We start from the raw sequence: 25,424 nt of genomic DNA on the forward strand, positions 1-25,424 counted from the left end.
CTACACACAGTGTGTACACATACTACACACACAACACACACTCTACACACAGTGTATACACATACTACACACAACACACACTCCACACACAGTGTATACACATACTACACACACAACACACACTCCACATACAGTGTATACACATACTACACACACAACACACACTCTACACACAGTGTGTACACATACTACACACAACACACACACTACACACAGTGTGTACACATACTACACGCACAACACACACGCTACACACAGTGTATACACATACTACACGCACAACACACACTCCACACACAGTGTGTACACATACTACACGCACAACACACACTCCACACACAGTGTGTACACATACTACACACAACACACACTCCACACACAGTGTATACACATACTACACACACAACACACACTCCACACACAGTGTATACACATACTACACGCACAACACACACTCCACACACAGTGTATACACATACTACACACAACACACACTCTACACACAGTGTATACACATACTACACACACAACACACACTCCACACACAGTGTATACACATACTACACGCACAACACACACTCCACACACAGTGTATACACATACTACACACAACACACACTCCACACACAGTGTATACACATACTACACACACAACACACACTCCACATACAGTGTATACACATACTACACACACAACACACACTCTACACACAGTGTGTACACATACTACACGCACAACACACACTACACACTGTACACATACTACACGCACAACACACACTCTACACACAGTGTGTACACATACTACACACAACACACACACTACACACAGTGTGTACACATACTACACACAACACACACTCTACACAGTGTATACACATACTACACGCACAACACACACTCTACACACAGTGTGTACACATACTACACACAACACACACTCTACACAGTGTATACACATACTACACGCACAACACACACTCCACATACAGTGTGTACACATACTACACGCACAACACACACTCTACACACAGTGTGTACACATACTACACACACAACACACACACTACACACAGTGTGTACACATACTACACACAACACACACTCTACACACAGTGTATACACATACTACACGCACAACACACACACTACACACGGTGTATACACATACTACACACACAACACACACTCCACACACAGTGTATACACATACTACACACAACACACACTCTACACACAGTGTGTACACATACTACACACACAACACACACTCTACACACAGTGTATACACATACTACACGCACAGTATACACACTGTACATATGTACACACCACACACACACACTATAGACTATACACATTATTTACACACGACACAAATACAAACTAACACGCACTATACACGTACAGACTGTATGCACACACCCTATACATATACTATACACACTACACACACTACATACTACACGCAGCCACAGATGTACACACTACACATACTCTACACCCACAGTGTGTACATGCACACTACATACACAGTGTACACACAACACACTATACACACTACACAGAATATACACACACACACTACAGACACATTACATACACAAACTATACACACACACTCTATACACACACATACACACTGTACACACAACCTCTATGCCTGGGTCCCACCTACTTTCAAGTTAAAAATAAGGCCAATATGAATGGAGTAGGAGACAGTGCTCGGGCCCCCCGAGGATTTCTCTCGAGGATTTTGCCCAAGGAAGGCAAGCTTGCTCACACCCTGACGACACTGCCCACAGTTTGACTGAAGGAACCCATTCTGACTAGAAGGGTGATGGACGGGGCCACTATTAAACCTCAACGTTCCAAGCTGCCAAACAGGTCTTAAGGGAGTTGCTTATACCCACCAACACTCTGCCAGCCCTGGGATCCCACGAGGCCACTGGTGTTTCCTCCTGAATGGACATGGCCCACTGTAATAGCGCTAGACCTTTAACGGAGTGTGCAGTTGTTTTCCGTGGAGTTTGGTCCGTTCATTACTTTCAGTTAGTCGCACTTCTTGATATTCGAAAATGTTCTATTAAAAAACAGTGTGAAAAAAAACCACTTTACTACTATAGAAGGAAGGGAGAGTATAGTGTGACCAACTTCAGGTATAGCAGTATTGTCTAAAAGAGAATCACTGTACGATTGTACAAATGGAATGATGAACTAAATAATAAACAAAGCTGTCAGTAAGTGTCGGGTGTGTGGATGTTACCTGGGTCTTTTAATAATCGGAGTGATCTGGTCAGACCAACTGGGGAATTATTAAAGCTTTAAATGTTATACTTTAGATTCTATTGATACATACATAGGTCCTATAGCCCATCATCTTAAGTAGAAAAGAAGTTAAATCCTTCACAGCAAATTATAAGCTTATTGTTAGGTACTAGCTATTCTCATCTTCTTTCTACCATCTCCAAATAATTAGCCAATGAAATGTATTTATTGCACATCTGCTGCATTTCAGACACTGTGCATGGTGCGGGAGATACACTGGGTGGTAGGACAAGCTTGTTCTCCACCACCGAGAATGGCATTTTATAGGGAAAGTTCGACATTGAACCCATCATTACAAGGGTGACAAGAACTATGACAGAGACGTACAGGACTCTATGGGAGTTGCTGAAATTTGTATGTTGGGCATCTAAGAATGATGTTGCAAAAGGCCCTGCCTGACACATTCTTATCTTGCATTCTGTAGAGGCATTTGGGAGAGGCTGGCTATTATGAACTGTAGCTCAGAACCTCAATCTTTTTTGCCCCCTCTCTACAATGTAACTTTAAATAGATGTTATCTGTGCTGCCACCAACGCATGTGATTCCCTTTAAATTCTTCAGTAGCCGGCTATTAGGTGCCTAGGCACTAGTTGGCCCTCCTGAAAAGTAACCGTGAGAGTTCTGGTCTGTGCGCGCAAGTGGGCATTATTAACAGAAGACAAAGACTGGCAGTTTTCAAAGATGGCCCCCTACATTCTTCGACCCGCCTCCCAACTAGAATGGTGGTCTGCCTCTGCCCTTGAATCTGGGCAGGTTGATGACTGTTCTGACCAATAGATGAGAATGGAAGGGAAACTCTCTGACTTCCAAGTCTGAGTCATAAAAGGCCTTGGGGCTTCTGCCTTTTTCTCTGGAACTCTGACTCTTGGAGAAGAAATCTGAGGCCACCGTGCTGGGGCCACCATGCTGGAGAGGTCACATGTAAGCACTCTGGGCCGCTGTCCCAGCTGAGCCCAGCCTTCCAGACATTCCAGCTAAGGCACCAGACACATGAATGAAGCTCTCTTGGCCCCTCGAGACCCATCCCTCTGCCAGCTGCACACCACCCAGCGACCTCTATCAATGTCACATGGAAGAGAAGAATCACCTGCCAAGCCCCGCCTGAATTCCTGGCCCTGAAAATTATGCAACACAATAAAATGGTTATTGCTTTAAGCCACTATGGAGATTGGTCTGCTAAATAAAGGGGATTGGATGAGAGCTCAACGGTGTCTATTCCACCCAGCCAGTGACGGAGCATCTAAGTTTCTGTCCCGGGTGTGAATTCACCATGAAAAGAAGAGGTGATTTTACCCAGGCTGGGCTACGTAAGCACAACGTCCCTCTCACCACCTTGCAGCAGTGAATCTCTGCTGCAACAGAGAAGAGCAAAAGAGAAGGCTGGATGCTTCACTCCAAATACCTCTCAGAGGGCGAACCTCAGGAACTTAGTGGAAGCCCTGGGAAGGGGGGGACAGTTGCTCCAGGGCCAGCAAAAAAAAAAAAAAAAAAGAAGACAACTGGGGACAAAATAGGAATATTAGAAGGGAAGGGTTTCTTCTAATTATTTTGCTTTTCTGCCCCTTTGCATTTGGAACTTCCTGGATGGGAATGTGTACATCCCACACTTAAAGTGTGCCAGGCACCGTGCTAAACACTTTAACTGCAGGCTCGTCCTCAATCTTCATGCAATTCTGTGAACTGGATACTCTCAGGAAAGAGGAAGCAGAATCTCAGAGATTTTATATAACTTGCCCCAGTTCACAGTGAAGTAGAAGTAAGGCCTCTCAACCAAGGGCTGTCTGACTCTAACCATTACACAATCCTGCCTCCGCCATTCATGAGTTGGCTTCTTATTGAGTTTCCTAGAAAGGGAAAAACTCCCACTGAGATTTTTACAAATCACTGGCTGGTTACCCTATGTCAGACCATAAAAGAGAATGTGGCTGGATCAATACAAACCTACCACGATTAGGAAAACAACTCAGGGTGCATAGCTTGTTTCCAAGCTTGTTTGCTTGTCTGTTTGGCTTGGTTTGGGATTTGTTTGGCTTGTTTTTTGTCTGTCTCATGAGGATAATGCAGAGTCAAGAAGAACCATGACTCAAGCTCTATCTGTTGAACGTACCCTTGTGTTGGCTTTTAATGGTTCTTTTGCCCTGTTCTCTGTGCTCTGCATGCATCCTTGGTAACACCCGATACTTGAGTGAGATCTTGGGAAACAAAAGCCTCCTGCCCTTCAGGACAGCATAGCCTGACATGTTGATCCAGGACCCAGCCTGATTTTGATAACCTACTGGCTCCCAGCCCTGTTTCCATCACCACCTCCTTTTTCATTGTCATTTCAAGTGAACCAGTGAATGAGCAGCTTAGTGTCAAATGAAACCTCAGCGTTATATAGAACAGCTGACAATTTCTCTTGATATATGTGGGACTCCAGGCTTTGGCTCATGTCTGCACTATTCCAAAGTGGGGGGAAAAAAAACCCTCTTTGTGCCAGGGCTTTGCAGTGTGTGCTGTAATTGAATTGATTCCTATAGGAATGCACAGGTTTTGATATCTTGTTTCTTCACCAAAACTGCCTTTTCTTAGAGTTTACGAACATGTCTGTTCACACAGCGCTACACATTAGTGTAATTGATTTCTTACTACCTCTCCCAGGAAGAAAACCTCAGCCATATTCTCTGCTTAATAATTAGGAGCAACTTCCTTTGTTCAGAAAAATTCAAATGTCAGGTGACCCTGAGGCCTTTGCTGTCCAATGAGTCAGACAGTGTTCTGTGACCTACTGGCTTAGAGATGAAACCGTCTCCTGCCATGTCCTTGTGATGTCCCGGGACCTAAGAGCCTGTCGATAAGACAAGGTTGGACATGCCTTCACTGCCATTTTGCCCCAGTAACTGTTGAGTATAACTTGGTAATGCCCATACTACTCAAAAGCCAACTGCCTCTTTGCCCTCAGATCCATTCCCCAGCCTTCTGCTGCTCTGCTCTGTGTCACAGAGAGCTGGCTCTTGCAAGCTACATTTTCCACACAGCCTTGCCAACAGGCTTCCAGCCCATGGGACAATGGCAGGCACTTGTGGAAGATTGCAGGACAGGGAGAGGGAGGAAACCAGTGTATTTCTTCCTGTCTCTGACTGGATGGTGTCGTTATCATCTTCTTTGTGATTCCAGCTGCCTCTCTGTCCTCAGAACTCCTCCAGCAAACTCCTGCCATGCTTTCAGCTCCCTTTAGGTGGCTCCAAGTCCTGAGTTTTAGGAACACGGTCTTATCTCCTCAAAGCAGGAGCTTCCTGCGGTTACCAATCTTTGGGTTGGCCCACGATTTTTCACATGCCCTTTCTGTTATTCCAAAGCCTTTCTAATTAGTTTTCCATTTTGAATTTTCTCTATTGAATTATCTAAAATGTGTTCTGCTTTCCTAACTGGGTCTTAACTAATACGTACTTCGAACTAAAAATGATTACATATCATATGGCATAAAAATTTTATAACTCTTTAGGGTCTGAGTGACAATCTGGAACATAAATTCTGATGACAAAAGTAAAGAAATTTCCATAAACTTGAAGACAGATCGCAAGGATGAGGAATGGGTTTTCACTTGAGTGCTAAATTTGATCAAGTGTAGTGGCTGCCTGTGATTTTTTTTTCTTTTTTTTTTTTTGGCTGCGTTGGGTCTTTGTTGCTGTGCACAGGCTTTCTGTAGTTGCAGCAAGCGGGGGCTACTCTTTGTTGCCGTGCGCGGGCTTCTCATTGCAGTGGCTTCTCTTGTTGTGGAGCACGGGCTCTAGGCTTATGGGCTTCACTAGTTGCAGCACGCGGGCTCAGTAGTTGCAGCACAAGGGCCCTAAAGCACGTGGGCTTCAGTAGTTGTGGTGCACGGGCTCAGTAGTTGTGGCTCTCGGGCTCTAGAGCTCAGGCTCAGTAGTTGTAGCGCATGGGCCCTAGTAGTTGTGGCACATGGGCTCAGTAGTTGTGGTGCGTGGGCTCTAGGGCACGCGAGCTCAGTAGTTGTGGCTCGTGGGCTCTAGAGCACAGGCTCAGTAGTTGTGGCACACAGGCTTAGTTGCTCCGCGGCATGTGGGATCCTCCCAGACCAGGGATGGAACCCATATCCCCTGCATTGGCAGGCGGATTCCCAACCACTACACCACGAGGGAAGTCCCACTGCCTGTGATTTGAAAAGGATTCTGAGACTGGATCTGTATCTGGCCAGAAACAGTGGTGAGATGAGTGATGAATGCCTAACATGGATATGGAAATGCTGAAAGGCAAAATGTGTGCCATGCATTTGTCTTCCCTAACTTATAGAAAAAGAATAGACACAGAATACCTAAAATCAGGACTATACAGGAAAATCATATATGTATGCACCATAATATAATATAATAATGTCATATAACTTATGACATATACAAAAGTGAATATAGGTTCATTGTGCATTGATAATGGAAATAGAGTGAGAACAAAAAACACATTTCTGAGACCTCCGGCCCCATTACTATGTGATCACTTTCACAGCATTTTATTTATGTTTTCTGAACTGTCTTTTTTCATTTCTAAACCTGTATTTTAAGATAGTGTTAATGGTGTTAATTCGGTATCTTAGGAGGCAGGAAACAAAGGATTTCAAAGTCTCCATCTGTTTCTGCCTCTTGAACAGTGTGTCAGTTAAGATCCAGGCAAGATTTCCACAGAGAGAATTTAATGTAGGGACTTGGTTAACAGATACTGGAGGAGCAAAAGAGCAAAACTATTTGAAATACTGAGATAACACAGAGGTATGAATAACTGCAGGAATCAGCCACCCTTCTTGGACTCAGAGAACAAAGGGAGGAAACAGAAAGTAGGTTTCCTCAAGGAGAGGCCATTTGCTTGGTGATGGGGTTTCTTTGTGAGAACATAATAGAGCTGGTCCTTCAAGGGCACAAAGATGACAGAGACTAGAACCAACTGCTGCTGCCACGATAAAGAGCCATTAGAAGGATGCTGCTGCTTGAACCGCAAGTAAACCCAAAGGAACCAACCAGTCCATTCTCCTTCTTCCTTCCAATCTCCCCCTAGTGGCCCCTACTGATGAAACCTAACATGAAACTGACAAAAAAGAACTGAAGTTTGCAGTGTTTCAACAGCAGCCTCACAAAGCAGAGGACAAGAGGGTGGGTTTGAACTGAGAGACGGTAGCTTAATAACTGGCACAAGTGGCCTGAAGATTAAATGAGATAATGCTTTGGAGGCGCTTAGCACAATGCCTGGAACACACCTAGTAAATGCTCCACAGTATTGGTGCTCCCTGGCTGTCTTTACTGTTCTTAGACACTGAAATGGAGCCACATGTGCCACAGCCATTATCCTTTCCCAGTAGCTTATTCTTGACAACATTATAGGGTAGCAAGAAAACATGTTTCAAGTTTATACTATGCATTCTCTTTCCCCTATGGTTTTTTTTTAGGTAACACTGGTTTATAACATTACACGTTTCATGTGTACAACATTATATTTCAACTTCTGTATATACTACAACGTGCTATCTTTGAAACTGAACTTTCTCTAAGAGGTTTTACCATTTTATGTGAGATTTGTCACTGAAGACGTTGTTGTGTTTTGGGTTTTTTTTGCGGTATGCGGGCCTCTCACTGCTGCGGCCTCTCCCGTTGCGGAGCACAGGCTCCGGACGCGCAGGCTCCGCGGCCATGGTTCACGGGCCCAGCCGCTCCGCGGCATGTGGGATCCTCCCAGACCGGGGCACAAACCCGTGTCCCCTGCATCGGCAGGCGGACTCTCAACCACTTGCGCCACCAGGGAAGCCCGAAAGTTGGAAATCTTAAGTAACTTTCCCAAGGCCATAAGGCAGGTAAGTATGGGAGCCAGAGTGTACCCTTTTTACTGCTCTCCAATGCTGCCATGTGTCCCACCTAAATCACCCCGGGATTTGGAACCTATGTGACATCAACAGGGTGATTCAACTAAACCAACAGCAAAACTTGACTGAACATTTTTTTTTTGTCTGTTGTTTCTCTTTGTTTTGTTTTGCTGATGGGGGGGGTCGAGGTTTCCTTGTATGCAGCAGAACCGACAAACGAGACTCAGCGATCTTTACATGTCCACGTCTTGCTGCTTCATCCTGGCCATCAGCACAGCGTCAGTCCCTGCTGTGGAGAAGGCGTGGCTAGGGAGCTGGGCCTATGCACTTTCAAGGATTCTTGTGACGTGAGTTTATTGGCGTGCATGGAAATGGAATTCCTCCCATGTCTGATCTCACTGACTTTTGTATCTCTACTGGCGTAAAAGTCATTCCCATCCTCCAGCCTGGTCGTATTCTCAGGCAGACCATTCCAGCTACGCAGATGTCTCTACAGTTCTAGAACGGAAGCATTCAACCACACCCATGGATCTACTGTGTCTGCACCACGGTAACCCCTGACTAAGGTCAGTCTAAAGCACTTCAGATCTCTGGACCTTCCTCACTCTTGGGTATCAGACAGGGGAAGATATTTTGATCCTCACCCTGTAGCCTCCATGTCCCTTGGCGACTAGGAAGGAATCTGAAGAGACCCACAGTAGAGGTGTTGGTGATGGAGCTGACTGGTGTGGGGCAAGAAGAGGGGAACATAAAGAAAGGGCATTTGGGGCTTCCCTGGTGGCGCAGTGGTTGACAGTCCGCCTGCCGATGCAGGGTACACGGGTTCGTGCCCCGGTCTGGGAAGATCCCACATGCCGCGGAGCAGCTGGGCCCGTGAGCCATGGCCGCTGAGCCTGCATGTCCAGAGCCTGTGCTCCACAATGGGAGAGGCCGCAGCAGTGAGAGGCCCACATACCGCAAAAAAAAAAAAAAAAAAAAAAAAAAAAAAAAAGAAAGGGCATTTGGCTGCCACAGCAATACCAGCAAACACTCAAAGGAGAGGGTGTAGCCCAGAACTTAACAAAGTGCCACTGGGTTTGAGCAGCTGCTGGAATGTCTGAGTGGAGCTTCATTCCTCCCCACAGAGCCTGGGCTGAGGCCATGAGCAAGGAGTGCCCTACCTCTCAGGACTCCTCAGGATGAAGACAGGCACGGAAAAGACGAGCTGAGCTCCCAGGTGTGGGTTTTCCTCTCCCCCGGGCACAGAATGGGGACCTCCCAGAAGAAATTTGGAAAACTCCACAAAGAGCCAAGAGAGACTTGATCTACAAATTATTTTTTTTCCCCAAAAAATTCTGAGCTGGACATTCTTCAGGGTATGAGCAGCCACTTTGAAAGTTCTTCCCTGCAAAAGTTCACTTCTGTCTTTTCCTTTGCTGCCTGCCCTTCTCCAGCGTGGTATTCTCACTGTGGGCATGGATCTGGGATCTCAAAACCCTCACAGTTGGATCAAACAGAAGACAGATCTGTGGTGTGTGTTAGCAATGGGAATGGGCAGCAGTGGGTTGAAGAGGCAAGTCTGGAAAGACGCTGGCGCCAGGAGAGGTAAGACCACAAGGACAGTGAAGGGGTGGGACTGGCATGACTTGAAGAGCTGGAGTTGGGGAGCACACAAGAGCCTGAGGTCAAGGCGGGGTCTGTGTCAGAAGCCCAGTGCTTAGATGAGGCTTCACTAGCCAGGAGATTCATAAAACCCTGATAATAATGAGGTAGTGTGGACAACTGCCGGCCAAGTTGTTTATGAGGAAGGAGGCCTGGAACTCCCTTCTAGAGCCTGGAAAAGATATTGCCAGAATCTGATTTTGCCTTCACCTCCAGGTCCTGCCAGACTCAACCCTTCTCCAGACTCAACTCTTTCCTGTCCGATTTCCTCCTCCCCGAAGCCTTAACTAGCTTAGAGGAAACTCTTGTCTGAGCTATAGCATGAATGGAAACTGGAAACGAGCGGTGAGATTTTAAGTACACCTGAAATGGTAATAGGAAGGTACTGGCCACTTCAATGGAAAAGAAGGAAGGAAATTCTTTCACTAATAAGTATTTATTATTAATAAGTATTTATTGAACACCAGCCGTGCTATGGGAAAGACACTCACACGGAACACTTTGTATACCCAGTGCTTTCAAGGGTTACTAAGGTTACCCTATCGAGTGCTCATAATAGCCCTGCAAACATAAACTCATCCCCACTTTATAAATGGGCCCTAAAAGACTCATCTGCCCAACATCTCTTTGAACTGGGAGTCCACACTAGGTCTTCAGTCTGAGGTCTGTATTCTCCAAATGAGCAAGATGAATACATAAATGCCTACAATTTCTACCAAAGTTTACTTTGAGACAGTCAAGTCTTGATGCCTTGGTACCTCCAGGAATGTCATTTACATCTAGAGGAAACCTTGTTACTCTCCCCAAGCCACGATCCTTGCCTGGGGCCCTCTTTACGTTGTGAAGGTAAATTGTCTAAAACTACAAGTAGTATGGGTGGATCCAGTTTGCTTATTCGTGAGTATGCTGCCCAGGCAGAGCCCCAGGACATGCTCTGGCATCAACATGACCCTCTAAAATTGTGAATAAATTACATTTCTTGATGACATAGTTTAAACAATTTTTTCTTCCCCTTAATACTTGGAATCAGGGTCACATTCTAACTATTTAATCTGGGGCCTCAAACTGGCACATAGCATGGCTTTAAATGAAATTATATTTAAAACATAGCCAAAGGTTCATAGAACACTTAATTGCATGTGAGCATGTGAGTGTGTGTATATGGGTGTGTGTGTGTGTGTGTGTGTGGGTGTGTGTGTGTGTGTGTGTGAGAGAGAGAGAGAGAGAGAGAGAGAGAGAGAGAGAGGAATACCCATTAGAATAATTCACATCCTAGGCCAGAAAGTATGTGGAAACTCAAAAGCCAGCCAGTCACCATCCCCACTACTTTGTTCCTTCTGTACCAGGGATACTTCTATTGATCTCAGGTAATAATACTTATAATCACCATTTTAAAAGTGCCTCCATGGGGACTTCCCTGATGGCACAGTGGTTAAGAATCTGCCTGCCAATGCAGGGGACACGGGTTCGAGCCCTGGTCCAGGATGACCCCATATGCCACGGAGCAACTAAGCCCGTGTGCCACAACTACTGAGCCTGTGCTCTAGAGCCCGCATGCCGCAACTACTGAAGCCCACATGCCTAGAGCCCATGCTCCACAACAAGAGAAGCCACCGCAATGAGAAGCCCGCATACCGCAACGAAGGGTAGCCCCCGCTCGCCGCAACTAGAGAAAGCCCATGTGCAGCAACGAAGACCCAACGCAACCAAAACTAAATAAATAAATTTATAAAAAAGAGAAAGAAAAAAGTGCCTCCATGGAAGGCACTTCATGATTATTGCAGTGAATCTGCATGAAAATTCTCTAAGTTAGGAATTATCATTCCATTTTACAGATGGGAAAGTTGAGTCTTAAGCCATTAAATAACTTGCTCAAGGTCACTTCACTTTGTCTCAGGTCAGGTTGTCTCTTAGATTCTCAATCTTGACTAATCAACAGTTGCTACTTCTTCCTAATCCATGTGGACTACACATCTAAAACCAAAATGTGCTCATCTTAGCTGAGCTAAAGCACACCTCAACATAAAACTGACCGGCAAACCCTGAATTCAATGGTCAGCTTCAAAATGAGTCATTCTGAAACTATGCACGCACAACCCACAGTCTTCTGTGTTGGCCCTGTGTTATCCTTGCTTAGACTATTGTTAAAGAACCAGTCAAAGCATAAAACTCGAGTGTCCACAGACCCACGCACCCATCTCCAACCCCAAACACAACATCTTCTTTTCTTTTGATTCTCACATTCCCAAAATCAGGATTGGGATTCAGTTCAGCAAATTTTAAGGTTTTATTCAGGCAAGGCACTGTGCAAGGCAGTGTCAGAGATCGAAAATCAAGTAAGATGGTGTCTCTAGGGCCACAATGTAGAGATGTAAAGTTGTGTCTTGCCCGAGGCTGCCTGGTCCAGGGGGTGAATATGGCCAGAAATCCAGCCCGTGCTATACTTTTCAAGCCATGCTCTCTGACATTGGTTTGCTTTCACTCAGATGAAGGGGTGCTTTTTTTATTTCTCAGAAAAGGTATCGAATGGTCTAGTGGAGCCCTGAGTTCACCTGGCATTGAATAGGAGGGAAAGACAAGAACACAGCTAACAAAACATCAGTCCACCAGATTGATGATCCTGGGAGAGGACAGTACGGAGCCATGGACACAGTAAATCTCATCAGATGGGGGAGGAAGCACAGCCTCACGGAACTGGAGGACACGAGAGGGGACTGGGAAATGAGCAGCTTTGGGGCATGTGGAGATGGAGGGAGGGCATCCAGGTCCGGAAGCAGGATCCTCAGGGGCTGTGGGCGCATCCTCTCTGACTGGAAGGCGGGGGCAGGGGGTGGTGTGGGGCTGGGGAGGACCACTAGTTCGGAAGCAGCAGGAAGCCAGTGTAACAGGTTGGCTGTGCTGAGAGTGGTTTGATCCTTCAGGACAGGCACAGACACTGTGAGCTCCTTTCCCTGAGCCCCGGGTGACCGGAAGAGAGGTGTGCTACAGGAGGAATGATGTGGAAGCCTCGTGCCAACGGACTGCGGGGGAAGAGACAGGAGAAGGGACCTGGCTGGGTGATGTTACCATGGCAGTTGAGGAGGTGATGGCAGCCCAAGCCGGGGTGAGAGGAAGGCAAACCGAAAGGAGGAGGATGGATGTGAGAGTTAGGAAGCAGAGGCGATGGATTACGTGCAGGTACAGAGAAACTGGTGTGGGAAACAACTTCCCTTCAAGTAAAAGCCAGAGTCCTTACCGCAGCTAAGGAGACCTTCTGTGACCCTCCCCATCCCCCAGCCCTCTCTGCCCTCACCTGCTTCCCCCGTTCTGCTCTTCTGCAGACACACTAAGCTCTCTCCCACCTCACTTCTGCTGCTCCCCGTTCTGGCTGACTCTCCCCCCAGGTATTCACGGGGCAGCTGACTTCCTGCTGTTGAGAAGCATTCACAGACCTTCCCTATAGAAACTAGCACCTCCCCACCCCGGACCCTCTTTACCCCACTTACTGCACCTTAGTTTTCTTTGTAACGCTCTTCACTATATAGTCTGTCTCCACCAATGTCTTTCCAAATAAGGAGCTTTGTTTTGTTCACTGCCGTATCCCTAGCACCTGGCACAGAATAGGTGCTCAATAAATATTTATTGATCTCACCAGCTATTTGGGTATTTTTTTGCTTCACTCAAGTCAGAACAGTCCAGATATAAAATGTGTAGCCCTGGGAGACAGTGATTTCCTTAATACTAGACTGATTCACAATTAGGCAGGACAACCCGTGGTAGGAAACGTTATGTGAATAATTCAGTCTCTTGGAGACCCTTTCAAGCCTGAGAACCTATAAAATCTAAGTACTGTGCTTTATGTGTGTGGTTTCCCCAGAGAGGGAGTGTTCTTTAGAGTATAGAGGGTTAATGCATAGACCCTAGAACCAGACCCTGAGGGTCTAAATCAGGGCTCTGCCACTTATTAGCTGTGCCACCTTGGGCATTTCTGTACCTCTCTGAATACTTATGTTTCATCTTTAAGTGTTTTACTGCTCCTCAGTCATGGTCTGACTTCTCAAAGTTAAGGCCCCTTTAGCAGGTTACCTGGCAAAGTAGAGAAGTCAAGAGCAGTGTTGAGTTCACGAGCACTATTTCCTAGGACATTTCCAGAAACTGTAGGAACTCTTACAGATCATTCTAAAGGCTATTGATTCACTACCAACAAAATCATTCCTTGGAAATTATTTGTGTCCTAACACAACTTGGCTTTACTATTCAGAAAGCACTCCGAACCGCACATGTCGAGTTGTGATATGGGAACTTTCTTGAGCTCTGATAGCCTTTTGTGAGATTTAAATATGTGACTTCTCAGAGTACAAATATTTTTTGCAAAGCAGCTGCCTTCAGATAGCAGTTATCTCATGGAGAGGAAAGGCAAATTGATACAACATGATTGGCAGTCATTAAAAAGTCAATACTCTATTTATTTTCTGCATTTGAATAAGTGACTTTTGTGTGGACAAAGACAAGGCAAAGGAAGCTTATCTATATGAAATTATCCTGAGAAGAAAATTTGATTTGAAGAACACTAGCAAATTGTAGTTGGTCTGTACTATCTTTCAGGGCTTGGGAATGTTTTTATTATACTGATTTGGAATGTTAACCAGATTTGACTTGTAGATCCTTTTTTTTTTTTTTTTTTTTTTTTCCGGTACATGGGCCTCTCACTGTTGTGGCCTCTCCCGCTGCAGAGCACAGGCTCCGGACACGCAGGCTCAGCGGCCATGGCTCACGGGCCCAGCCGCTCGGCGGCATGTGGGATCTTCCCGGACCGGGGCACGAACCCGTGTCCCCTGCATCGGCAGGCGGACTCTCAACCACTGCGCCACCAGGGAAGCACTGTAGATCCTTTTAAGAATGGACTCTGCCATTGTCACACCAGTACTTACTAACACTTGGCAATGTAACCCGAGGATCTAGTGGCAGGATCAAGGGAAAACAAACAAAAAAAGGGATCATCAGCAAATCACGCACACTTGAAAACAATCATTATTTTCGAATGAGTCTTAACTTTGTTCCAAATACCCAGGGCATGCGTAGGTTTTATGGGTGTGGACATATATTACAAGATACAAGATTCTTATCACCATCCCTTTTTCTGAGCCAACCGTTGAGCAAACGGAAATGTTATCGGTCCGGAACCAGTGGTCTTCTTGGGGTGACATAAAAAGAGATGACCCAAAGCCAGATCCAGAGATGCCCTGGAGTTATTTATAAGTGAAAAGCCATATTACCCTCCTGCCATCCTGAGCCCCTCAACATCTGATTGGCCGGAATCTTAGAGTAGTGAGTCTCCCAGCTGACGGGTGACTCATCATGTCATTTAAGTTTGTCAGTCAATGGAAACCAGAGGTCCAAAGTCTCTCTCCAGGACCCTCCCTGGGGAAACTATTAGGGAGAAGGCAGCCTTGCCAGATGTCTCAGTCCAGCTGGCCTAACGGGCATGTGCAGGGCATCTGCTTATACTCAGGGCCTGGCATGAGCAGAGGGCCCTGGAACGATTCTCTAGGTTTGCTGTCAGTTTTCCTACCATAAGCTACTAAGAAAGCCACCGGTAAACCAATGAGCACCTTGAAATATAAACAAGTAAAAAGACATTTAACTTTCCCATTTCAGCTGGGAAAATCTGAGTTCATTCTGGGTCTAGTGGGCTGGACTTCATGTAGTGGAAAGCACATCACATTTGGAGACAGAAAAGTCGGATTCCCATCCCAGCCTGCACTTAGTAATATGAACTTAAATTTTTCAATGGCCTCTCTAATACACAGTTTCCTTATCTGTAAAATGGAAAAAAAGACAAAAAACAAGAAACAAAAACTTCTGCTTAACCCACGGGTAGCAATAAAGCATATGAAGGTACTTTGCAAAAAGCCATAAAGAAAATGTCAGGTAACATTATTTTTACTCTCAGTTTATTTCTAGTCACACACCCCCTCTCAAGTTCCAGGCTCACATTTCTAACTATCTATTCCTCAGGCCTTCCCCAACAGCTCATACATGTACTGAGATAACCACCTGGCTCTTCTAGCAGCCAGGTGGTGCCCAGCAGGGCCAGACACACTGGCAAACTGCCCCCAGCTGCAGAAGCCTCCTCCAGCTTGCTAAATACTGCTTTAGATGAAATTTCCAACGAATTATCTATCTGGCTTTTTTTTTTTTTTTTTTTTTTTTTTTTTTTTGCGGTACGCAGGCCTCTCACTGTTGTGGCCTCTCCCATTGCGGAGCACAGACTCCGGACGCGCAGGCTCGGCGGCCATGGCTCACGGGCCTAGCCGCTCTGCGGCATGTGGGATCTTCCTGGACCGGGGCACGAACCCGTGTCCCCTGCATCGGCAGGCAGACTCTCAACCACTGCGCCACCAGGGAAGCCCTCTATCTGGCTTTTAAACTGATTTTATCAAAAAGCAAAGACACGCTCTTTCTTCAGAAGCTTACTCCTCCTGGCTTCCCTTTTCTGTCAGTGATGATAACCTTTATGGGTATAAAGACTGCCAACAAACACATGAAAGAATGCTCAACATCTTTAATCATTAGAGAAATGCAAATCAAAACTACAATGAGATATCATCTCACACCAGTCAGAATGGCCATCATCAAAAAATCTAGAAACAATAAATGCTGGAGAGGGTGTGGAGAAAAGGGACCCCTCTTGCACTGTTAGTGGGAATATAAATTGATACAGCCACTATGGAGAACGGTATGGAGGTTCCTTAAAAAACTACAAATAGAACTACCATATGACCCAGCAATCCCACTACTGGGCATATGCCCTGAGAAAACCATAATTCAAAAAGAGTCATGTACCAAAATGTTCATTGCAGCTCTATTTACAATAGCCCGGAGATGGAAACAACCCAAGTGTCCATCATCGGATGAATGGATAAAGAAGATGTGGCACATATATACAATGGAATGTTACTCAGCCATAAGAAATTGAGCTATTTGTAATGAGGTGGATAGACCTAGGGTCTGTCATACAGAGTGAAGTAAGTCAGAAAGAGAAAGACAAATACCGTATGCTAACACATATATATGGAATTTAAGAAGAAAAAAATGTCATGAAGAACCTAGGGGTAAGACACGAATAAAGACACAGACATACTAGAGAATGGACTTGAGGATATGGGGAGGGGGAAGGGTAAGCTGTGACAAAGCGAGAGAGAGGCATGGACATATATACACTACCAAACGTAAGGTAGCTAGTGGGAAGCAGCCGCATAGCACAGGGAGATCAGCTCTGTGCTTTGTGACCGCCTGGAGGGGTGGGATAGGGAGGGTGGGAGGGAGACGCAAGAGGGAGGGGATATGGGAACATATGTATAACTGATTCACTTCGTTATAAAGCAGAAACTAACACACCATTGTTAAGCAATTATACTCCAATAAAGATGTAAAAAAAAAAAAGATAACACAGAGTCATTGTCTTTGACATCTCTCTCCACTTCTCCTTTGCCTTTTCCCATCCTATCAACTATCATTTTTCTTTTCCTTCTTATATCTATCTTGGTGTCTCACAGAACCAGGCTTGACTCTAGTGCCAGGCATATGACCTTAAAGAACTTTCTTTACACACTGACACTTGGTGTCCACATCTGTGAAATGAAACAGTGGAAGTTGCAGCTCTGTTTGTGAGGATTAAATCAGACTGCGTTTGCCAAATGCAGGGCACATGTGAGCTGAGTTCTACCTTCTAGATAAGTTGGATGCCCCAGGGACGTCTGCTATCACCCAGCCTTTTCCCTTTCCTGCTTCCATAGGGTCAACCCTGTGCTTCACTTTGCCTGGACTCTTCTCTCCCCGTTTCCCATTTCTGCCTATCAAGCTCATATGCATCCTTCATGGACCATCTTTCAAATACTCCCTGCCTTTGGCATCCAGAGGTGACGCTACTGCCTTTGGACTGTAAATGATTCTTGCATTTTATTCTTACAACTCATGAGGCACTTGACATGACTACTGTGTACTCTGCTTTTGTATATGTCATCTCTTCTTGTGAACTTTCATGTTTATCTTCCTTATGCATACCATTTACTTAATAAATAGTTTTCAAGTGACTGAAAAGAATCATCAGTCAATCAATGATGGATGTCCAGACCTGAAATGAGCGAATGAAGTGCTCGAGCAATGTGGAAGTGATGGAATGATTTAAACGAAGAATAAGACACCAAAGACACTCCCCATTTTGTGTGCTGATTTTTTAATGAACATTTTATAATCTTACAAAATAACTGGCTGTAGCTGTTTTACGTTACAATACAGTAGATAGCTCCCTTCACTGTGTTCCCAATCAAGCCAGCCCCTTGGGATGCCAACTGACACACTCAATAGTGATCTCACAGAGGAGAGGACATGCCAAATCCAATGCCTTGTAATGGGGGGAAGGAAAAGAGAGGATCAAGAATAGCTCTTTACTTTCATGTACAAGTTTGCCAGCTGACCATTCCCCTCACTCTGCCCTCTCATCTCTCTGGTTGGAAACTGTCACACTGATCATCAGAGTCATCCAGCCCTAGGCAACCTGGACCCCAGAGCTCCTAGTTACTGGGAAAAAGAAGAAGCAGAGAAGTGATTTTGGAACAAGGAAACAAATGGAAGAGCCTCTGGGAGAGGCCCTCTGTGGCCCCATGTATGGGGAAGAGCAGCAGAATGCAGACCACCACATGGAGTGAGTGTGAGTTAATATCCACTGGGGATTTGTGACCGTGGTGTCTTAGAGCTTCAACTTTATTAGTGACCTGAGGAGCTCGAAGCACTAGGCTCCAGGGACAAAGGCTGGAAGAACCTGCCATCTATGAATGGCCAGGACTGACCTGGGCTGGGCAGCCTGTAGCCTGAAAGGCTTTCCACACACCCCCAGAACCCTCCTCTCACCTTCCCAGGGCAGCGATGGAGTGCAGATGTTGCCAACAGAGAATGAAATATTTTAAAACGAAGTACGAAAGAGAAATGTTCTCACTGTAACTCCTGTGGGAAGACTGAGCCCAGATCCATGCTGGCATGAACCGCAGGCTCCGTATTCCTGGGGCTTGGGGTGGGAGGGGGTGGGGGGGTGGATGTAGCCTTCCTGAGCTGGGTGAGGCCCAGGATAACTCTCAAGCTCAGACATGGCAGGATTCCCCTGCACGGAGTTTGACATGCTTCAAGAAATTTGGATAACCATCTTACCACTGTTTTAAAATGAAGAATCTAAACTTTTCTACTGTCCTTTCCAAATTGAAGCCTACCAGAATCCCAGAAATAAATATTCTCTTCTTGGGGGCACTAAATGTGAACCCGGATAAGGAAGAGTAGGTATCTAGGCTATTGTTTCCATTACGGCTGGAAATACAGAGAACAAGAGTATTTTGGATGGGCAGACTCTGGTCTTTCCCTTCCCCAGTGACCTTGCCACCCTCATTTCAGATCCCCACAGATAAATATGTGTAATCCCCTTCTCCTTTTTATTCCACTCCAGAATGTTGTTCTTTCCTACGTGAAGTCTGGCTCAAGATAGTGGGGGAAGTATTCCTTCTTTCTATTGATATTTGCACAGCCATTGCTTTCAGGGTTGATGGGAAGAATAGAAAACTGTGGTCGGAGCCAAAGAGAAGGCGATCCAGGGAGACTAAGGCTGCCCTTGAACTTTTGCCTGTTCTTCCCTTCCTGAGATGATAAACTGGGGTGTTGAACAAGAAACTAGCTCCTTACTTTCTTTCTCCAAGGCCTAATCCATAAATCGTCACTAAAAAACAACTGCAGTAGACCACATGCAAAATGAGTCAGCCCAGGACATAAACAGAGGCAGGTCAACGTGCTCATTTCACATACAGTCCATCTATCGAGCAAGAAAGGGTAACAACGACAAAATGGACCCTAAGCAGTTGAAATTCTTCTCTCTCCCCACAGAGTGTCACCCTTGCTCCATGTTATTTTCAGAGCTTGATCAACGTGCTCTCTCTGGGACACAGATTTGACACGACACACTTGAAGAGAATTTACCTCCGAGTCTGCATTGTTCAAAAGATCCCCTTTGGTCTGCTGTGGAGACTCCGAACAAGGCTGAGTCTCCTTGACTCAATTCATTCTCCAGCCCTGGGCTCTGATTTACCCTGACTTCTCCCCTGTCTACAGCCTCCCGCAGCTCCTCCAAACCTGCCTGTTCTTCAGTTTCCTCCACCTTTCCCCGATGTCATTTCCATGACATTTTTTTCCCCAGAAAGTCAACAACAGGTCATGTGGCTGTGAATGATGGCCAGGCTTGGAGACTTAGAAAAAGGGAGACCACAGGCCAAGTGTGAGGAACGCGTGAGTTCCTGTAATCCTGGTGATGGGAGAGGGAGCCTACATACAGACTTGTTGACTGAGTGACTGGCTGAGAGCCACACTTGGAACAGGCACCTGTGGAAGTGCAGAAAATCCTGGGCCTCACCAACTGCAACGCAGAGTTCCAAGAACTGAAGAGAATGTATTCTTTTCGGATGGATACTCAAGAACCATAGTCTAGTTTTCCTGGACCCATCACCAATGGATAACCCCACCCACCTTTCCATGCCTTTTAGTAGTATCATTCCAAGCCCCCATCTCCTCTAACTGGGCTCGGCTCCCAGTTCAGAAAAAGATGATTAGCTGACATGTGATTATCAAAAACTCCATCTAATCTCTCTCTTTCCTTCCCCAGTTCCCTCTCAGCCTGCCAATCCCTAGGAATAGAAAGATGGCAGAAGAACTTGTCTTTTGGTCCTCAAACCCTCAGCATTCATTTTGGATGTGAACTTCACAGCAGCATGTGTGGAACAATGGATAATTTTTAGCTTAGTAGACAGCAAAAAATATAATATATATAATATATTTATATCATTATGTTTAAATACTTATAAAGAATTAATGACTAACCTCATTATTACTAAGGGAGACTACACAAAGAAAGGGAGAGAGCCAGTTTAGATTAGACGAGCCCTGAAAGATGGCCATCCATTCAAAATGGGTATTAGCAGAGTGTCCCTGGCAACTTCTCTTCTAGTATTTTGGTATTGGTTTACAAGTTGGGTGGGGCTGAATAGTTGGCAGGGTGTAGAGTGGGGAGCAGGGCAAGAGTTGAGGATGGGTTTTGATAGCATATAAATGGGGAAGGAGGGTCCTTGTATATATATCATACTTCTCTTTCCACTTTAAATCAACTTCCTCTTTGAAGAAACGTTTGCCTATGATTCTTCCTTACTTGGGCTACTTGATGCAATAGTTGGCACCTATAAACGTCCTCTTGCATTTCTTATAGGATCCTTCGTGTTCTTCTTCCTTCCTTCATTTCATGACCTTTCTTCTTCATTCATCTTTTGTTTCCTTTTGTGGAGGCCTCTGATTCTTACTGCCTCCAGGGCAGTGGAAGGAGGGGCTTGATCCCACAGTTACAGGTTTTCTTCCGCCTTGGGGTCTCGGCAGGTGCATTCATCCAGATCACAGTCAGCAGCAAATGGAATGACCTAGGAGAAATCAAAAAGAAGTTGAAATCACTCATGTTTGCACCAAGCACCGCACTTTCAACCAGCTTTTGCTTTTTTTCTCACTTGGTCCCAGAGGAAGTGTGGGATTGCGTGTTAGTATCACAGAATTGAAATTAACACTCAGTTCTTTCACTTACACACCATGTCTCCTTAGGCAAGGTAAACCTTCCTTGCTTCACTTTCTTTATATATAAAGTGGGAGGACAACAGCAACTACCCAAGAGGGTGTTAGTGTAGTAAGATGATGGATATGAAACACACATTTCCAGGCACCTCTAATATCTGTTACTACTACTTCTAATATTACCACTAATGTTCAAAACTACTGCTCTTAATGTTTTTGTTGTTATTATCAATCTTCACAAAATCTTTGTAAAGTAGGTAAGATGAATGTTAGTATTTTCTTCTTACAGGGAAGGTCAAGAGAGGTAGGGTGACTTAACTCAAGGTCATGACACTACCTGGAAAACCAAGGCTCTATTACCTAGCTCTATGTCTTCTACTTTTTTGATGTTCTTGGGGCCATAGAATCATCTCTTCTATCTTCATAAGCTTGAGGTTTTGCCCTTCTTGAACCCAGGATATACTTTGGCGTGGTGAAACAATGCATCTCTCTATCCATTGTTTGTGGCTGGATTGCCTTCCTGCTATGTAATTATCCCTCCTCCAGGTCAGAGATGGTCCAGCAAAAGTTGCTCTCTTCCTGCTTGCACTGCTACCAATAGATAATCATATTTTTTGAGTGTCCATAATTAGATTCAGAGAGAATTGGGCATTCAGGAGACATGATGTAAAAGTGGTAAAGATTCTGCTCTTTGGGCATGGATAGTCAAATGAAACAACAATAGATCAGCATATTATTTAACAGTCCCAGTACACTGAAGAGATAGGCTGGGTGACTGGGCAAGTGGGCTGGAGAACGGGTGGAGGGGTTTGAGGAAATTTCCCAGCATATTTTCACATATGAATTAAATGTAATTTAGGAGTCAACAGGGGTGAAATGCTTTTTCAATCCTGATTCATGTGTATACTGGCCACAGGCACCAAAATCCATTAAAGAAAAACCCTACATCTGCTGAGTGTGAGATGGAGATGGGGAGAGAATTGATTGCTTTCTTCCGAAGTGGTTATGCCTTCCTGAGTAGAAATGGGATCCCTGACCAGTTACTTTCTTCAAGTGAGACCAGGAACTAGTTGGCACGATGTCTGACCTGCAATCCAAGCTCTTGATCTGTTTCTCATGGTTTGGGATTTGCTGGTTTTTAGAGCAAAAGAGGGCCAAATTGAACAGTGATACAAAAGTCCCTGAGCTCTCTGCACTAAATAAGTTAATTCATGTCAGTGGTGAGAACAATGCCTGGCACAGAGTGAGCCATCAGTAAATATTACCCATTAGGAGGAGTATTCAGGTCTGTGTAGAGGTAATCATGCAGACGTGACTTTATTGTGGAGACACATACAAGGAAGGAAACATTCTTGTGTATTTCTGATTCATCAGATCGGCCAACTAGCGTCAGTTATCTTTGGAGCTCTTGGGTTTTCATCCATATTATTCCAAATTTTCAGCCTATTCAATTTTATAGGCTTAGCTTAAGCATATCTTCTATTTTAATAGAGTCCAGAGCAACAGGATAAAAGGCATCATCAAGAAAAGGGCTACTGCTCAGGATACAGCGGGGGATTGCTCCAGGTAGCTTGTGGTGGCTGCTCAACATACACCTGCAATGTGCTTGTATTTCACTTTATAGGATTACTCATTTAGCTGTGAAGTTTAATAATAAGTGGATACCACTTCATGGATAATCCTGCCTCTCCAAGGAGTGGAAGCCATTTTTCCCTACCTACAGAAACTCTTCCTGGACAATGATAAGCAGGTGGGAGTCTTTGAGCAGCAGAAGCATGGCTTTTCTCTAGCAGTTACAGGACTGATGATGAGAGACTAGTGTTTTCTAACAACCTATCCTAAAATTACTATCCTTAATCCTGTCACTGTAGAAGCTCCAATGTTTGTTCATTATCATTCCCTCTTCTTGACTGTTAAAGAAAAACAAATTATGATGCAGCATGAAGGAGAGCTAGCCAAAGGTCCTGCCTCTATTCCTGGAGCTACTACCCACTCCCTCCCACTCCCAGGTGCCCTCACTCACCTTCCTGGAGGAGAGCGTGGAAGAGCAGCAGTCTCCCCCATCGTAGTGGCAGTAGGCCCGGTTGTTGATGGTATCACACCAACCATCTGCTTGGAAAGGCTGGCAAGGGGGTAGCATGTCAGGGTCGAAGTACAACTTCACTCTGCTTCACCCTATTCTCCCACTCATCCCACCCCCAACAGAATCCATGGAACTTGAGACATTATGATGAGAGAGCACCAAAGGGGCAGGGTAAAAACGGACCCAACATTCTCAAGAAGTTGAAAAGTCTCAAGCTAAGACCATTGGATCAAAGGAATTGTCAAATTTCACAACCAGTGTCTGCTCCTGGCCTACTCTAGGGACCAGAATGGTTCATTTAATTCCTTGATCAACTTTTTCACCTTCTCGTAATAGTAGGTCTTTACGTCATTAGGTAGGTTACAAAATATTTTCACACATGTTAACTCTGTTGATCATCAGGAAAACCTGTGCATCAGGCAGGTTTGGCTTTAAAAGTCCCATTTTAGGGGGCTTCCCTGGTGACGCAGTGGTTGAGAGTCCGCCTGCCGATGCAGGGTACGCAGGTTCGTGCCCCGGTCCGGGAAGATCCCACATGCCATGGAGCGGCTGGGCCCGTGAACCATGGCCGCTGAGCCTGCGCGTCTGGAGCCTGTGCTCCGCAACGGGAGAGGCCACAACAGTGAAAGGCCCGCGTAACGCAAAAAAAAAAAAAAAAAAAAAGAGTCCCATTTTATCAGTGAGGAAATGGGGATAAATAGACATGACAAAAATTACTCAAGGTCACACAGCTAGGTCAAGCAGAGTTTAGGATTAGAAGTCATGTGTCTTGATATTTTGCTGCTTCTCACAGATTAAGGACCATAACCTCCATCTCTTCTGGTACTTGTACTTAGAGACCCTAATAGTCCTGGGTTGCTATAGACTCAAATGGTGTTTGTCCAGAATGCAGTGGTCCTAGGGTTTGGGACACCAGTGCTGGAACACAAATCATCCCACGTGTACAGCTACTTCATGCACAGCAGGTAGACACAGGGTTAGAGCAGAGGAAGCCAAATGGTTTCCATCTACTCCTGTTACTGCTGCAAGTTAACAGGAACCAAAATGGGAAAGGGGCCCAGGCGAAACCAGAGTTAGTGGAGTGTTTCACCCCAAAAGGGAATGTATGATAAGAACAGCAACGAACGGTTAAAAAAATAGCTTAGCAGCCCAACGCATTGTTCCTCTAGAACCACTCTCAGAGGAAAACAGTGTCCCACGGCATCCTGGAGGGTGCACCAGCCCAGGCAGCCCACCTACTCAATCACATTAGCTGCTCCCCATCCTGAGTGGATACCCAATTGCGAAGCCTCAGGAAGCATCTCGTAGTCAAGCTCTTTGGGCCACAGGACAGTCAGTAGACTCTTGAGGCCTGAGGCCACCTTCCAGTTCACATATTCAAATCACTTTCTCTTCCCCCACCCTCCTTAAATGTCTAATAGAAGGACTGTTCCCTATTCCACTCTGCTTTGATGAGATAGATCACTAAAGTAAAAACTGGCCATTAAGGGACTTCCCTGGTGGCACAGTGGTTAAGGATCCGCCTGCCAATGCAGGGGACATGGGTTCGAGCCCCGGTCCAGGAAGATCCCACATGCCACGGAGCAACTAAGCCTGTGCGCCACAACTACTGAGCCTGCGCTCTAGAGCCCACGAGCCACAACTACTGAGCCCATGTGCCATAACTACTGAAGCCCGCGCGCCTAGAGCCCATGCTCCGCAACAAAAGAAACCACCGCAATGAGAAGCCCATGCACCACAACGAAGAGTAGCCCCCGCTCGCCGCAACTAGAGAAAGCCCGCGCACAGCAACGAAGACCCCAATGCAGCCAAAAATAAATAAATAAATACAATTTTTTTAAATGGCCATTAAGTAATTTTCAGCAATTGAGTTACATCAGAATGAGCTCATCCAAGTTATTT

At 45.4% G+C, this 25,424-nt stretch overlaps 1 protein-coding gene across 1 annotated transcript in view; it reads right to left on the reverse strand.

Moving 5' to 3' along the window:
* Nucleotides 1-21,219: 21,219 nt before the first annotated feature.
* The window catches only part of PAPPA2 (pappalysin 2), a gene marked incomplete at both ends in the record, with an annotated part of 309,213 nt that continues 305,008 nt past the window's right edge, over nucleotides 21,220-25,424 (reverse strand). Inside the window, 2 exons of the mRNA XM_082613770.1 lie at nucleotides 21,220-21,294; nucleotides 23,463-23,561. Coding sequence (XP_082469896.1) covers nucleotides 21,220-21,294; nucleotides 23,463-23,561 — 174 coding nt within the window. The remainder of the gene's footprint in view (nucleotides 21,295-23,462; nucleotides 23,562-25,424) is intronic.

Source organism: Mesoplodon mirus, assembly GCF_964341445.2.
Source record: "Mesoplodon mirus genome assembly, chromosome: 3".
Taxonomy (NCBI): domain Eukaryota; kingdom Metazoa; phylum Chordata; class Mammalia; order Artiodactyla; family Ziphiidae; genus Mesoplodon; species Mesoplodon mirus.